Raw genomic sequence first — 15,465 nt, forward strand, 5'->3', positions numbered from 1 at the left:
TACTGTGTGTTTGCCTTCTGCTGGGTAGAGAAACCATGCCTTCCTCTCATTTTGCCCCTTTCCTCTCCTTTCCTCCCACCTCCTTTCCCTCCTTCGTGTAACAAGAAGCTTGAAACTGCAGAGGACCACCAGACCTGGCGTGCTCTATTATCCCAACTGCTTGGAGGCTGAGGTGGATCATAAGTTCAAGGCCAGCCTGCACAACGTAGCAAAACACTCAGAAGAAGTGAGGAGCATGCTAGGGAACAGAGTGGGCAATGTTTAGGCCCCTCCCACTGCATCAGAGGTGGCTTCTCAGGGAGCCGATGCCCACCAGGCTCGGAATGGCTGGTGAACACCAGCACTAATGCTGTCCAGTCTCTAGTGTCTTCTCAGTCCCAGGAAGTCAGCTGGAAGCTTCATGCCTGCTATCCTTGAATATTATACCCTCCATCTGTTGGTAATATGGACAGACTGAGGCTGATCCAGCCATTCCTTGTTGTTTAAGGTTCTATTCCAAAACCCCGTATGAATATTGCCTGTGTGTTTTGCCCTACAGTGCCACACTTAAACATTTTAATGAGCACATATAATGTTCTTCTTCAGTGGAATGGTGTGTGATATACATGTAACATGTGGTGTGGGTACTGTCACGTCATCACCTTTGTGAGTTGGGAAAGTTCAGACACATCCAGTTGCGTTGAAATATAGGAATTGTCAGCTACAGAGACCCTGCTGCACTGTGAAATGTGAGGTCTAATTCCTCAAAGCTGGGATACTTTGTGGGGTTGTTTTTCCCATTGAAAGTGGGCCATAGCCCTTCTCGCTTGTTAATCTGTCTCAAGTTATTAAAAGCCTGATTATGTCAAAACTGAAGAATCAGAATTAAATGACAGTGTCTGTCTGTCCAAGCATTTTCTATGTATCCATCTATTTGTTCATCTACCCACCCACCACACATATATGCATGCATACATACATACATACATATATACAGCCACCCATCTATCAGTCTGTCCATCTGCCCATCCATCCACACATCCATTTACCCACTCACCCATTCATTCATTCATTCATCTCTTCATGAATCCACCCATCTACAAATCTTCTCATTCATCCATTCATTAAATTATTCCATCTAGTCATCCATCCATACTCCACATATTTATACATAAGTCTGTGCTCCATCCACTTACCTACCTACCTATAAATACTATGCTGGCTAGTTTTATATTAGCCTGACACAAGCTAGAACCTCCATTGAGAAAATGCCCCTACCAGACTGGCCAGTGAGCAAGCCTGTGGGGCATTTTCTTTATTGGTAATTGATGTGGGAGGGCAAGCCCATTGCAGGTGGTAATAATCCTGGCAGGGCCCTGGGGTGTATGAGAAAGCAGCAGAATGAGCAAGCCTTGTAAAGCAAGGCAGTACGTAGTGATCCTTTGTGGCCTCTGCATCAGTTCTTTTCCTGACTTCTCTCAATGATGGGCTGTAATATTTGAGGTGAAATTGACCCTTTCCTCTCCAAGTTGCTTTGGTCATGGCATTCATTGAGGTAAAAGAAAAATAACTATGACACATATATACATACATATATTCATGTCTCTCTTCATCAGTAATTCATACATTATGTACATACACACCTTCATTCATCCGTTCTCCGTCAACCCACCCATCCGTTCATTCACCTATTTTCTGCCTGCCCACTGGTAGATCCTTCATTATATTCAGCCATCCATATACCCATCCATTCCTCAGTTCTTCTCTTAATTCTTGCATCCACCATTTACCAGTCCACCCACCTACCCATCCATCCTTCTTGCAAGGATCCAAACCAGCCTGTCTTGCTTCTTCCCTGTGGCCACTGTTGCAGGTGGAATGTGACATTTTGGAGACTCGTGACCATCTGTCCTTAAAGTGGCAAAAACTCACTCTCTTCTCTTTGCAGGAGTGTGAGCCATCCTTGAGCGGCAACATCACGGCCTTTGCGCTGAAAGCCAGGGTTGTCTATCCCATCAACCAGAAGTTCCGGGTGAGCATTCCAAGTTCCATCTTAGCAATGACGTTTACTCTAAAGGTGCTGTGTTCCCTGGGAGAGCAGGGATCAGATGTGGGTTTCTACCCTATCTGAAACTTTGGTGTGTGATAGATCATAACATGAAAGCTGACCCATTCTGTGTGGGCACACGGGGACCACAAAAAGGTCAGGAATTACAGCTGCTTGATCTGCAAGTATGACAGCTACCAGACAGCCGGATGCTATCCTCCCTCTGGGAGCCTCAGGCCCCAACTTCTATCTCTATCCATATGGCTCAGAGCTAGTGCCAGATGCTACACTTATTACTTCATAGACACTTATACAGGGCTGAGGGATTGTCACATAGTTGGCATTTCTACTTTGTGGCATTCCCAGAAGGTGAATGGACTGTTCAAGGCCATGTGGAGCAGGGACCATTGACTGGAGTCTCTATGTAGAAAGCAGCCATAACGGTGAGAAGAGCTGAACCCATGAGGTGTCCCGTGGACAGGGTCCTGGCCAAGAGTGATTGGGAAAGGACCAGCAAACTGACACCCAGGAAGATATGCTCTGAGTCTCGGGTGCCATTCTGACTCCTGACTCAGCCTTTCCTGCATGGCTCTTTCTTGCTGTGCTGTGAAATGGGGGATGAGGGGGGTTTGGGTTTCTGCCTCACCAACTGTTTGGGTTTCAGGCAAGACAGTGTGGCAGGGCTCAGAACCATGGTTTGCTCAGTCAGCAACTTCCTGCACCAGAGGGTGTTCCCAGACTCTCCCTGCGGAAGCCTTATAATGAGCAGCATCTGGTTGTGCTGCTGGAGTTGTTAGGGTCAGAGCCTGGGCCCTAGTAGGCCAACAACTGAGCTTACCCATTCTCAAGAAGCCAGTTAAAGAGACAACAGTGGTAAAAAACAGAGAAAGGAGATATAGTCAACGTGGTCACACTGGGAAGAGAAGTAAAGAGAGTCTCTCCCTCTCCCTCCCTCTCTCTCTCTCTCTCTCTCTCTCTCTCTCTCTCTTTGTTTCTCTCTCTCTCACGCATGTGTGCATGGACACACACACACACACAGGATTAGGAGGATTCTAAACCTCTGCTAGGCCAGTTGCAATCATGGCTGACTGGCCTGTTCCCCAGCACATTGTGAAAAGCTTACTCAGCTCCTTGTTGTCTGTCAGGTAGATAGAAGGCACATGTATGCCAATATGGCTGCGGTCAGCTGAGCAGCCCAAGGTGCTGCTGAGTTGCTATAGGTTCCCCGGCCCCCATGCCCCCATGGTCAGGCAGCCAGCCACAGAGAAATGGCCAGGGACCTCAGGAACCCAGCAGACCTCGAGGAAGACAAGCCTCAGCAAAGGCAGATCCCAACAGGACAGTTCAATGTAGAAAGGCCCAGAAGCAGGACATGAGGAGGTCTGGTGCAGGGGCCAGCTCAGTCTCTGTAAGCTCGGCAGCAGGTGACAGGGCTCGATGGAGAGCTGAGCACTTCCAATTGTCACAGTGTCACAGTGGGCTTAGTTAGGTGGCACAGGGCTATGAGAGGACAGCGGGAGCCATCACGGCTTGTGACAAGAATGGCCTTCATCGGGGCAGGTGCTTAGCACACATAGTCAAAGGGGCTCCTGGAGCTGAGCCAGCCATAGAAGACGCAAAGGAGGAAGGGCATCCAGCAGTCATCATGGGCTAGAGGGATGGGAGCACTGAGTATGGAGGGACAGATTCTAGTGGCTCTAGAGTAGGAGTCTGCTACAGAGGGCTGGCCTCATGGAAACAAGTGTGGGAACAGATGAGTCATGATTCAGTCCCTCAGGTGTGGCTTTGACCTTGGCCCTGGGGGCAGAAGCTTGGTCTGTGCATACTCAACTCCAGTGGTCTCCTTCTGTTCCCAGCCTCTGGCTGATGGATCCTCACACCCATCGCTGCATGAAAACCTGACCCAGGCTACAGCCATCCTGCCCCACCAGCCAGCAGAGGCCTCAGCGGCCAGCAGCTTGGGCAGCCTGAGCCAGGCTGGCAAGGAGGACAGCAGCTCCTGCTCCAGCATGCACTCAGCCTACAGTGACGACAGGCTCCTTCACTGTGCCTTCCTCAGGGTGGGCAGCTTCCCCGAGGTTCTGGCCTGTGAGAGGTAAGGAGCAATCGCGGGACACTGAAGCTGCAGTGGGTGTTGCAAATGAGGAAACAGGTCCAGAAAAAGTCTAATGACTCAGCCATGGACACACAGAAGCATAGTGTCAGAGCTGGGGGCCAGGTACTTTTACCGTTGGCCACAAGGCGTGGCTCAATATTGGGGTTACAGAGTCAAGCCTGAGCCCTGGAGAAGGGTGGCAAGGGAGAATTATAGTGCAGCCAACAGCCTGGGAGTTTGGGCAAAGCTCCTGCAAAAATTGTCCAAGGAACTTGAGGGCCTGATCCCTGTTGCTCATTGCTGTAGCTCTGTGGCATGGCAAAGGGTACTGGATCAGGTTTGGTGACCCATAAATATCAGGCAATATTTCCCATACTTTGTAAAAAGACACAGAGAGGATGAGTAACTTGCCCAAGTTCATAGCACAGTGAGTGATAAGCCATGTTTGGGTGATAAGCCACCTTATCTCTGAAGTTCTGGTGCTTTGTCACCAGCCTCACTGTGTGGTCCTCTGACCACTGTGTGGTCCTCTGGCAGCTGTCCTCAGGTCTCTGTGCCCTGAAGTTCCAGGATTCTCTGCATGCTGCTGTTGCTTTTCTATTATTATTCAGTGATACATGATCAGGGCATCTTAGAGAAGAGAGAGTTCATTGGAGCTTACAGTTCCAGAGGGTTAAAGTCCATGACCACTATGGTTGGGATCATGCCGGGCAGATATGGCAACTGGAACAAGAGGTCTGCATCCTTTATCTGCAGGTAGGAGGCAGAGAGAGAAGTAACTCAGAGTGATGTGGGCTTTTGAAAACTCAAAGTGTGCACCTGGCGTCACACCTCCCCCAACAAGGCCACGCCTTCTAATCCTTCACAAACAGTTCCACCAGCTGGGGTCCAAATTCTCTTGTGAGCCTATGAGAGCGATTCTCATACAAACCACCACAACAGGGGGCAGCCCTGGCCCATGAAGGAGGGACTTGGAGCCTGTTGCCAAGGGAGATGTCCCTGGGTTGAGGAAGACTAGCATGAACCACATTCTTGGATTTGCACTTGTAGACTTCAGAATTGTGTGGATGGGCATTTTCATTCAAATGCATTTGTCTGTGAGAAAGAAAAAGGTCCTCAAGTTTACCTGTGTCTGCGCTCGATAGCTCTGGCCCTCTGCTCTCAGAATCACCTCCTTACCCATCGTCTGTGCTGAGCCTGCCTCTTCGGCTTTCTCTCTCTGGATGCATTTGTCTCCAGGGTCCCTGGGAGCTGGGCCCTTAAACTCCCTATTCCCTCAGCTGAGGCTTCCAGCAACAGTGTAGATTTCTCTAACCCTGAGTGTATGTGAGGAGCGTATGAATTAGGGGAAAGAGACACCACGAAGACCAAGCTGAGATCAGTGTCCTTTCCTCATCCTGACTTCTTACCCTTCGACCCGTCTGCTTCTCTCTGGTGGTTCAGTGCGGACGTTGACCTATGTGTTTGCAGCCTTCACCTGAAAGACCTGCTTCATTTGGACACAGCGCTGAGGCAGGAGAGGCACCTGGTAGGTGGAGTCATTTGCTTTCTCTTCCTGACCTGGGGACCAGATGGGGTTATGGGACTCCCTGTGTGCACAGAGCCTCAGATGTGTGAAGGGCACAGACCCAGGTGGAAAAACAGGGGAGTGATGGAGGTGAGGTCTGGGCACTGGGTGTGGTGCAGCGTCCATTGCCGCTGATAGGACATGGCCTTTCACGTCTCTGGGGCAGGAGCCATGTAGAGATGAGCTCATGCTCAGGACGCATCTGCTGAGACACAGGGTATAGAGAACACTGTGTGAGGGAAAGACACTAAGTCAGTAGCTACCGTTAACAGCAGCAGAACACAAGCTGAGGCTGTGTGGAGGCCAGACACTGCACACAACAACGAGGGAGTAGAAAACTGTATGACTGCTTCCTAGAAAACCAAGCCTGTGATGATGCTCAGAGGACCAGTGGCTCTTCCCAGAGAGACCATGTTGACACCAGCCTCTGTGTGAATGTTCACCACATTGGGGTCCGTGATGATACCTGGCTAATAAACTCCTGTAGTGTTGTGGCTAGACACCATGGAGATACTACCCTCTAGGATTCCCTGGGAATCCCCAATTCTGGAAGGGCCCTCCTTGGTTTATGGAGCATCTCCTTCTGTGGAGGCAGGAGTCTTGGGGGGCTCCACACATCCCAATTCCTTAGAGGTATCTCTAACTCTCTTTCAAGGAAGCAAGTCTCCATGTGGGAATAGGGGTCATGAAGGGCTCTACACAGTGTAGGCACAGAGGAAATCGTGTAAGGACAGGAGGGTCAGTGGAGAAAGAAGAAAGACAGGAAGGTAGAAAATTGGGGAGAAGGAAGGAAGAAAGGAAGATGGGAAACATTCTTTAGACGCTTCCTAAAGCCTGGTCCAGGACAGGCCATTGCCATGATATATAGTCTTTTTATGTATGGAACCTTTCCTTCAGCAATAACTGTCAGAGCAAGGGGGCGCTTCTCAGAGCAGATGTTTCTCTTACCACTTCCCTTCTGCCAACAGATGTTCATTCAGATTCTTAGGGCATGCCTCCTGGACCTTTTTCCTAAAAAGAAGCCTGATGATGAATTATACCAGAAGATCCTTTCAAAACAAGAGCATGTAAGTCTTTAACCCGTATCTCACGTTAATCCAATACATTGTTTAAAATAAAGCATATCATGGCATGCACAAAATGGTGTCCTTCCATGCATAAAATGTTTTTTTATGATAGACATTTGAACACAGTTTGATCTCATGTGAAAATGTATGTGCATATGTAAAAAGGACACTTGCAGTGACCTGCAGCTTGGGTCCCAGAACCCTGGCTAAGGCCAGCAGATGGGATGAGGAAAGGACAGACACACATACAGGAAAGCTGGGACCAGATGAGAGTATGCTTACTCAAATGGAGGACACCTACTACCTCCAGCAGCCTGGAAGCTCAGCATATTTATTGAGTACTGCAGAGGAGGGGAGGTTGGTAGTCTCTGTAGGAGATGCCTGTAGATGAGTAGTCTCAGCAGCATTATAACCATCTCCTGAAGAAGCTGGCCCCACAGCTTGGTTACCTGGGAATACAGCTCCAGAGAAGCAAGAACCATTCTTCCTCTCCACATTGGGGTTTGGAGGAACCACACAAAGTACCCCACAATCCTTCCTACATGTGGAGTGAGCTGGAGATCTAGAAATGCCACCAGCCTGGAGGATGTTGCTTCCTAACCCTGAATCTAAGAACTGGCACATCTCATCACAAGAAGAGCTGAACCACATGAGACTCCCCACAGGCCTGTGCTACCTGTTCACGGTGCTGAGACCACACTGGACCAATGGCTTCCCCTGAAGATGGTGTCCCAGAGAGAAAGAAGCTCGACAAGCTAAGCTGCAAGTCCTACTCTTGAACCCACCAAATGCCAATTCCTCCTTGTGGTGTAGTGTCTAATCCTTCTCCGTGTGAAGAGGGAATATTCCCACCCAGCCCCTAGAACACACAACATTCTCTAACAGTTTTTAATGGCTGAAAGACAGGATTTGATTGTTTGCTAAGTACTAACTATAGTTTCAGGAAGACAGAGGATATAGAAGAAAATCAACCTGCATCCTTGATGTCCAATGTTTAATAAAGTAAAAGTATTTTTACTCTTACACCTTAAGTGCATTTTAACTCTATGTGTATGAATGCACGGTGTGCCTGTGGGTGAAGAAACTCAGATGTCTAGCTTACCCTCACAGAGCCATCTCTCTGGTCCAGCATTAAACCATAAGGTTGTGCCCAGAACTTCTCATTATTGTTAAGATACATTTTTATAACATATTTGTCAAAAATGTAAGAAACTTTATTCTAGAATTTGAGTTTTATGCCTTTTTCTTTGTTTATTCATTCTCCTCCCTCACCCTAGGATTTGGAGGAGTTAGAAAAGGGACTTCAGGCCAGATTGGCGAACACAGAAATGCTGGGCACCGGTGACTCTGGCTACGTCTCCCTGGCAGATGTGGAGAGGAAGGAGAGAGAGCTCTCGGAGCAACTCATAGACAATGTGGGTGTCGCCCTCTCTTCCCATGGGGAATCTTGGTTTCTGCAACAGTGACATTGGAGAGACTAAAGAGGTGACACTGTCATTGTCCCATCCCTAGGCAGAGACCCAGTTTTTGATGTTCAGTGGCAGAGAAGGTCTAGTTAGAGTGGAGATTTACAGAAGGAAGATTTTATCCATTGACATTTTCAGCTGGCTGTTTTTATCACTGAAAGCAATGCTTCTTATAAATCCTCAGTGTCGCTACCACTCCACTGTAGAGTGGTTTCTGAGTGTCTCCAACCCTCAGCGTCAGGAAACATGCCTCTCATGCCACAGAAATGGACTCCCGCAGAACACTCATTTCTCTTTTTGACTCCATGGCCTCCTGGCCATGCATCTGTGGGAAGCAGATGTGTCCTTGACACCGCCTGTGTTGGGCAGTGGGGATTGAAGTTTGCTTGAGCATGGCCTTGCCCAAGAGAATTGGGGAGAGCTACAGGGAGCAAGGAGGACCACGTGGCTCCCGTGCTGCTATGGGAAGTTGCTAGGGGAGGCTGAGAATGATCGAGGGGCATGATCCTTTCCCTTCAGGATCTGAAAAGGCTCCTTAGAGGGCCATAGAGAGGCCAGTGAGAAGGGATGTTGACCCATATGTGAGCAGACACAAGCCAATGAAACCTGGGAGTCTAGAAGGCTAAAGAAGGAAGTGTTTATTTGGGCTTCCAGCCTCATAGGGTCAGAGTCCTTGATGGTAAAGCGAAGGCATGGCTGCAGGCGCAGGAAACTGAGGGATCACATCCTGAACCCCAAGATGGAGCAGAGATAGAGAACTAAAAATGGCACAAGTCTTTAAACTCTCAAAGCCCTCCTCCAGTACAAGTTCATACCTTTCCTAAGCCTCCCCCAAACAGTGCCAACTGGGAACCCAACGTTTAAATTCCTGAGGCTATGGGGGACATTCATTCAAGGGGCACAGTTACTTTTCTCGTCTTGGTGACCAAATACCTGCCAAGTACCTTAAGGCGCTTACAATCCAGAAGGATACCAATTGTCCATAGTGGGAAAAGTGTGATTGCAAGAGAGTGAAGCTTCTAGATACATTGTATTAACAGTTAATGTTGGAGCTCCCCTCTTTCTCCTTTTTATTGACTCTGGAACATCAGCCCACAGGATGGTGATACCACATTCAGGATCAGTGTGGACCTAAAGGGATATGTATTAAATACAGCCAATAGCAGTGGTGTTCTGTGACATCTGGGTTCTGACTAGTTCCTTCACTCTGCCTCAGGGCATGTTCTACTCAGAAGTAAGCAAGAAAGGCATGCAGATGACACACAGCCTGCATGCCAGGAAGGACAGCCACCAGACTCCCTGGCAGCCTTGATGTGATGCTGAAGTTTAGATAGGCCGTGCTATCACACTTTGAAGCCCCCAACATCCCAAGCCATGCACTGACTCTGGTCCTGATAAGATGTGGTGTGGGAAGCTGGATTTCAAAAGCAGAATGATTTCACAGTCAGCATCTTCTCTGCCATTTGGCTGTTTTGTACTTCTGGAACGATGACTAATAGTTAGTGGCCTCCTGAGTTTTTATTTTTAGTCTATATTTAATCCCTTGGAGAGATCCTGTAACTCACAGGATCTCATGGTCTAACTTCTCATGTTCCGAAGGAGTAGTCATGACCTATCTGGAATCCTTGAGCTGTGCTCCTAACTTCTTATTGGCAGTGGTGCCCTGTGTTTGCTGAAAACACCTCTGTAATATGCCACAGTAGCTGGGGCTGAGTGGAGGGCCTACCGCCAGCGTAATCACTGCCAAGATAAACCCACTTCAATTGCAGAAGGGTTGTGAATCTGGTGGTAGTAAGGGATGAGCTAAGACTCCCAGACACTGGCCAGAACTCTTTCTTGAATAAGATTCCCCCATTGCCTGCTTCTCGTGCTCATTTCACAGATGGGAGCTTTCTGGAAGCAGATGGAAAGCATCCAGCCCATTCTCATGGACCAGTTTAAATGTTCCAGCTCCAAGGCACGGCAACTCATGATGACTTTGACAGGGCGAATGATTGACGCCGAAGGAATGCTGCGTGATTCTCAGGACCTGCAGGCCCTGGTAACACAGGGCCTGAGAAAGGGGGGGAGACACTCAGACGCCTTAGGGATCAGGAGATCAAACACTTTCATATTGTAGAGGGGCATTAGCGCCCCAGAAAAGGGCAGTGAATCTACCTACCATCCATCCATCCTCTGTCTGTCCATCCCCCACCTATCCATCTTCCATCCATCCATCATCTATCCTCATCTGCTCCATCTACCTACTATCAGTCATCCATGTATCACGCAACCATCCATCATGTACCCTTTAAAAAAAATCTATGTGTACAACTGTTGTCCCTGAGTGTGTGTATATATACCAGGTACATACCCGGTACCTAAGGAGATCAGAAGAGAGTGCCAGATGGAGTTATGGATGATTGTGAACCACCAAGTGGGTACTGGAAACCAAAGCCAGATGGTCCTTTGCAAGAGCAACAAGTACTCCTAACCACTGAGCCATCTCTCTAGCCCCTTGTTAATTACATGTATATGTGCATGCTGGTGTGTGTGTGTGTGTGTGTGTGTGTGTGTATGTGTGTGTACATGTAAGTGTAGATGGCTACAGAGACCATATGTGTTGGGTCCCCCTCAAGCCAGAGTTACAGGCCGTTGTTAGCTCCCTGATGTGGGTGGTGGGAATCAAACTCAAGTCTTCTGGGAGAACTGTACATGTTCTTAACTGCTGAGCCATCTCTCTAGCCATCTGCCTGTTTTAACACCCACCCATCCATCACCCACCTTCGCATGGTGGAGGTGCAGATCAGATCAGGATTCTCAATGATGGTTGCACATAGATACTTTCTGGGGAGCTTCAAAGACCAATGCTTGGGCCCTGGCGGATTCCCATCCAGTGGTCAGGCTTATGCTGACACCCAGGAGCAGAGGAGTGGGAGACAGTCCCAGAATCTGGGTTTGGGTAAAGGGCAGTGGTTGAAGGGTTTGGGGCCAGGACAGGGCTGGGCTCTGAAGTAACCCCGTAATGAAGCAGGCATACTGGTGCTAAGTGTCCTGTGGTTTATCCCAAACTCTGAAATCACCGAGAGGCTTCCATCCCTGCCTAAGATGCATATGGGGAGGGAGGGAGCTCACTATGTTTGGAATGGAGTGTGGAACTGGAGCCACTACCCTTCTCCACAAAGGCAGAGCCCTGATGACCAGTCATTGTCACATGTCTCCTTATAGGATGCCCTTGAGAGAACAATGGGTCGAGCCCACATGGCAAGAATGGTAGAGTTCCTGAGGACCCAGATCCAGGAGGAGACCAAGTGTCGGCTAGCTGCCATCTCCCATGGCCTGGAGCTGCTGACTGTCCAGGGACAACTGTCTGGGAGACAGAAGGAGGAACTTCTGACCCAGCAGCACAAGGCCTTCTGGGAGGAGGCAGAGTGCTTTGGCAGGGGTGAGCTAGTGAACCTGAGTTAGAGACCTAGTATGCGGCTGCCTTCCCCTCCGGTCCTGGGGATGGCTGCTGCTGCCCAGCCTTCCTCCTTGTAGAGCAGAGCGACCGGAGTCTGTGTGAGATCAGGGCCATTGTCTGTTCTCAGTGACTCAGGCTGGCCAGACCCTAATCTCAAGGCAGGACCACCTGGAATTCAAAGGAGCAGAGGAAGGGAGAGGGTGTCAACCAGGATGGACATAGAAATGCCCAGGGGTGATCTGTGCTAACCACATGCAGCCCCAGCCAGGCCCAGCTAAAGGGCTATCTGGTGAGGGTGAGTCATTCACCATGGGTGGAAGAAAGCTAAACAGGTTCAGCTGGAGGTAAACTAAGATCCTTGGGGTCACCATCAGTGAGGCATGCACAGGAAAGCAGGTCTGTGACCTGCACAGAAGGGACTGCCTGGTAGGTCACAGAAGCAATTCACCATGGGCCTGCTAGAGAGTCACCTCCTGTTCTGTGGTTCTTTCCAATCCCAGAATTCATGCAGCGGGGCAAAGACCTGGTCCAGGCCTCTCTGGCTCGTCAGGCGGAGGTGACATCAGAGCTCACACGAATCCAAGAAGAAGAGCGGAAAAGTTTCCTGACTGATTCCCAGCTGACCTCAGACCCGGGGGAGTTCCTCAAGGTGACTCTCCCCCTGTTCTAGCCCCAGTACTTTGCCCTTGCCAGTTGAGCCTGTTCCCTCAGACCAGACTTCAATTCAGGCCTCCCCGTGCCAGGAACGTGACCATAGCCAGGTTCTTCAGCCTCTGTGTTCCTGATTTGCTCTTCCTGTGTCAGTGCCGCGCATCCCAAGCTGGGCTGCTGGGAGAAAGCAGGGAATCTATAGCAAACATCCCAGAATAACGACTTATGGCACACAGTGTGTAAGGCCCACGCCATGGGAGGAGAGCAGCCCTCGACTTTGGCAGGGCAAATGGTCAGGACCAGGGAGGTGGCCCTACTAGAAAACACCCTGGGTCTCAATAGGAAGAGGACAGGGGACCTGTGGGAGGGCAAGAAGTGATGAGGAGCAGGTGGCAACCAGTGGGGTAGGCTGGGCCCACAGCACAGGCTCAGGACCACGGGGACAGTGCAGTGGCGGACAGCACAGTAAGGCAAGTGAGGGCGAGGACCCGCCCCCACAGCACACGCAGACTCACAGACCCGGAGGCCTGTTACACTTTCCACTCCACATGAGCTCTAGCTAGGGCCATGCTCGGGGCTCAGGAATGTGCCCTAAAGGGGTGGGACTTACTCTGAGTGAGAAGATTGACTACAGTTAGAGGAAGGTAGAACTCAGCTCTTTATATGTCACCCCTCGGATAACTCTCTGCTCAACCTGAGCCCCAAACATGGGGAAATGACAGGCAACTGTGTCCCAAGGTCCCGTTTAGACCAGGCAACATGGCTGGTGGCCAGGGGACAGAGATAACGGGACCAGGTGAATGAAGGAATGAGTAAGCACACGAATGGATGAATGGGTGAATGAGGGAACACCAAGCCACCCCCCACCTTCAGTACCCCATTTCTAGCCCCTTCCCTCCATTCACATCTCACGCCTGCTCCACAGCATCCTATAGGCAGAGAGAAGGCTCTTTAGCATCCAGTGTGGCAGCTGCTGCTCAAGCATGGCTGACCCTGACTCTCTTCGTTTTCATGGACTATCTAGACATTTCTCTGGATAGGGTGGCCCCTGTACCTCCCCCTTACCATAAAAGGCCACTCTCTGCCCTTGTGTCCTGCTCTACCCTCTGGCTATGTAGAAACCTCTGATGACCTGCTGATCTGCTCCATGTCCAGCATATTCTGCTGACTCCCTAGAGGTCAGGTCCAACTTCTGGATGTCAGAACCTGGTTGATTCTTGATAAGCATGTCTCTAGTCACCTGCCTGCTTTACCCTAGGTCCCCAGGTAGGATCCACTGGGTGTGGTAGGTCACCATCAAAGGAAGTGTTGTCTGGTGACAGGGCATAGGAGAGCTAACAAGGGTGGCCTGGTGGACACTCCTCACGTCACTATAACAGAAGCCCAGACTGGCTTTCTGGGAGTTGGATTTGAAGTCATGGCCTCAGGCATAGTCTTCAAGCCACTGGAGCCATGTGGCTGCTCTATGACTCAGTTTTCTCACAATTATAGTGGGGTGAACATCACTCCCATAGAGATGTCAGTCGGTCCTCTGGGGTGGGGGGGGGGCGGGGAGTATTTGCAGAAAAACCAAAGAGTGCAATTTTCTGGACTCAGTTCCTGTTTTAACTACAGGCTTTACATGAGGTCCTGGAGAGGCAGCGGCTGACATGGAGTGACCAGGAGGAGAAGGAGGACATCAGGGTCACTGAGGCCATGGCTGCACTCTGTCAAGTACGTGATTGTGTTGCTGCGACAGAATACCTGAGAAAAATGGGTTAAGAGAGGGTTGGTGCTGGCTCTCAGTCCATTGTTATGGTGGGGGAGGCACAGCATCAGACGCTGCAGCGGCTGGTCACGTTGCATCTTTCTGCAGTCAAGGTGCAGAGAAACGTGCATGCTGGTGCTCAGCTTGCCTCCCTTTAGTCCATCTGGGATCTCTGTGCGTGGGATGGGACTGCTCATGTTCAGGGTGAACGATTCCCCGCTTCGGTTAAGCATCCACACAGACTCACTCGTAGGTGTGTCTCCCAGGTAACTCCAAGCCTGTCAAGCTGACAGTGAAAACCACAGCGGCTTAGCCAGACAGCAGAGCAAAGCTCTGCTCTGCATGTGTGAGAGAACTGCCCGACCCTCCTATCCTCTGGGCTGGGACACTAGCCAGGTGGGATTTTCCTTGCTACCTGAGGGATCCACAGACCGCCTCTCTGCCATGGGTTCCTCAAATCCATGTTGGAAACAGGGAGGCTTTAATCTGTGCACTGGCAAGGCAGAGGTGCTGCCCTTTGCTCCTCACAGCTGGCTTTGAGGAGAGAGGAAGATGTGCACGAAGACACCCGGGTGCAGGGCCCGCAGCGCACGCTGGTGAGAAGAGCTGAGCCCAGGCTGAGGATGAGCAAGGGGTAAAGAAAGATGCTGGAAGGGAAAGATGTAACACACACCTCAGCGCTAGGCAGCATTGTTGGGAGAGGTGGCTCAGGTGCCCAGCTCAGCGTCAGGCTCTGGCTCACCTACCTGGTCCTTCTAGCCCTGTTTCTCCGTCTATGTAGTAGGACATCAGTCATCCTTCATATGGTACTGGGGACACCCCAATCCATATTGACTCCATCACCAAGCCCTTACTCATTAGCACAGAGAGGAGAGTGAGTGGCCCACGGAGGTGCAGGGTGAAGGTGAACTCAAAGGCAAGTGTCAGTCTAAAGGAAGTGTCCCTGAGTGGACCAGAACTGGGCATTCCAGATTCCAGAGTTACAAAGAATGTGCCAAGACGGAAAGCACAGCCATTCTGACCCGTGCTGTCCAGGATCGAATCGGCGTCTTCGGTTCTGCTGCCTCAGTGGCCTTACCTGTAAACTTCTTTTATTCCTTTTGGAAATGTTGGTTATTTCTCCAAATACCACTTCTACCCCAACTCTTGCCACCCATCCTTGGGGACAACAGTGACCCCTGCCGGGCCTCTTGGTCTCTCCGGTGCCTTCATCTTCTCCATGGTACCCATCCTGTAGCCGCCTTGCTTTGTCCCGGGTTTCTTCTGATTTACCTTCCAATGCACTGGGTCTCTCTTCACCCGCTTCTAGATGATGGTGCCTTAAAACAGTACATTGAGTTCTTAGAACGTTTGGATTCTAAAACATCCCGTTGGTTCCTTTAAAACTAAGCAACACTATTTATC

At 50.1% G+C, this 15,465-nt stretch overlaps 1 protein-coding gene across 2 annotated transcripts in view; it reads left to right on the top strand.

The window, feature by feature from the left end:
• Evc (EvC ciliary complex subunit 1) overlaps window positions 1–15,465 on the top strand; it is a 34,462-nt gene that overhangs the window by 7,069 nt on the left and 11,928 nt on the right. For both annotated transcript variants that reach the window (XM_051200255.1, XM_051200256.1), the window contains 9 exons: window positions 1,928–2,011; window positions 3,883–4,121; window positions 5,565–5,649; window positions 6,657–6,755; window positions 8,033–8,170; window positions 10,104–10,262; window positions 11,429–11,645; window positions 12,164–12,312; window positions 13,929–14,027. In XM_051200255.1, the coding sequence (XP_051056212.1) occupies window positions 1,928–2,011; window positions 3,883–4,121; window positions 5,565–5,649; window positions 6,657–6,755; window positions 8,033–8,170; window positions 10,104–10,262; window positions 11,429–11,645; window positions 12,164–12,312; window positions 13,929–14,027 (1,269 nt within the window). The remainder of the gene's footprint in view (window positions 1–1,927; window positions 2,012–3,882; window positions 4,122–5,564; window positions 5,650–6,656; window positions 6,756–8,032; window positions 8,171–10,103; window positions 10,263–11,428; window positions 11,646–12,163; window positions 12,313–13,928; window positions 14,028–15,465) is intronic.

This window comes from Phodopus roborovskii, unplaced genomic scaffold, assembly GCF_943737965.1.
Source record: "Phodopus roborovskii unplaced genomic scaffold, PHOROB, whole genome shotgun sequence".
Lineage (NCBI taxonomy): Eukaryota > Metazoa > Chordata > Mammalia > Rodentia > Cricetidae > Phodopus > Phodopus roborovskii.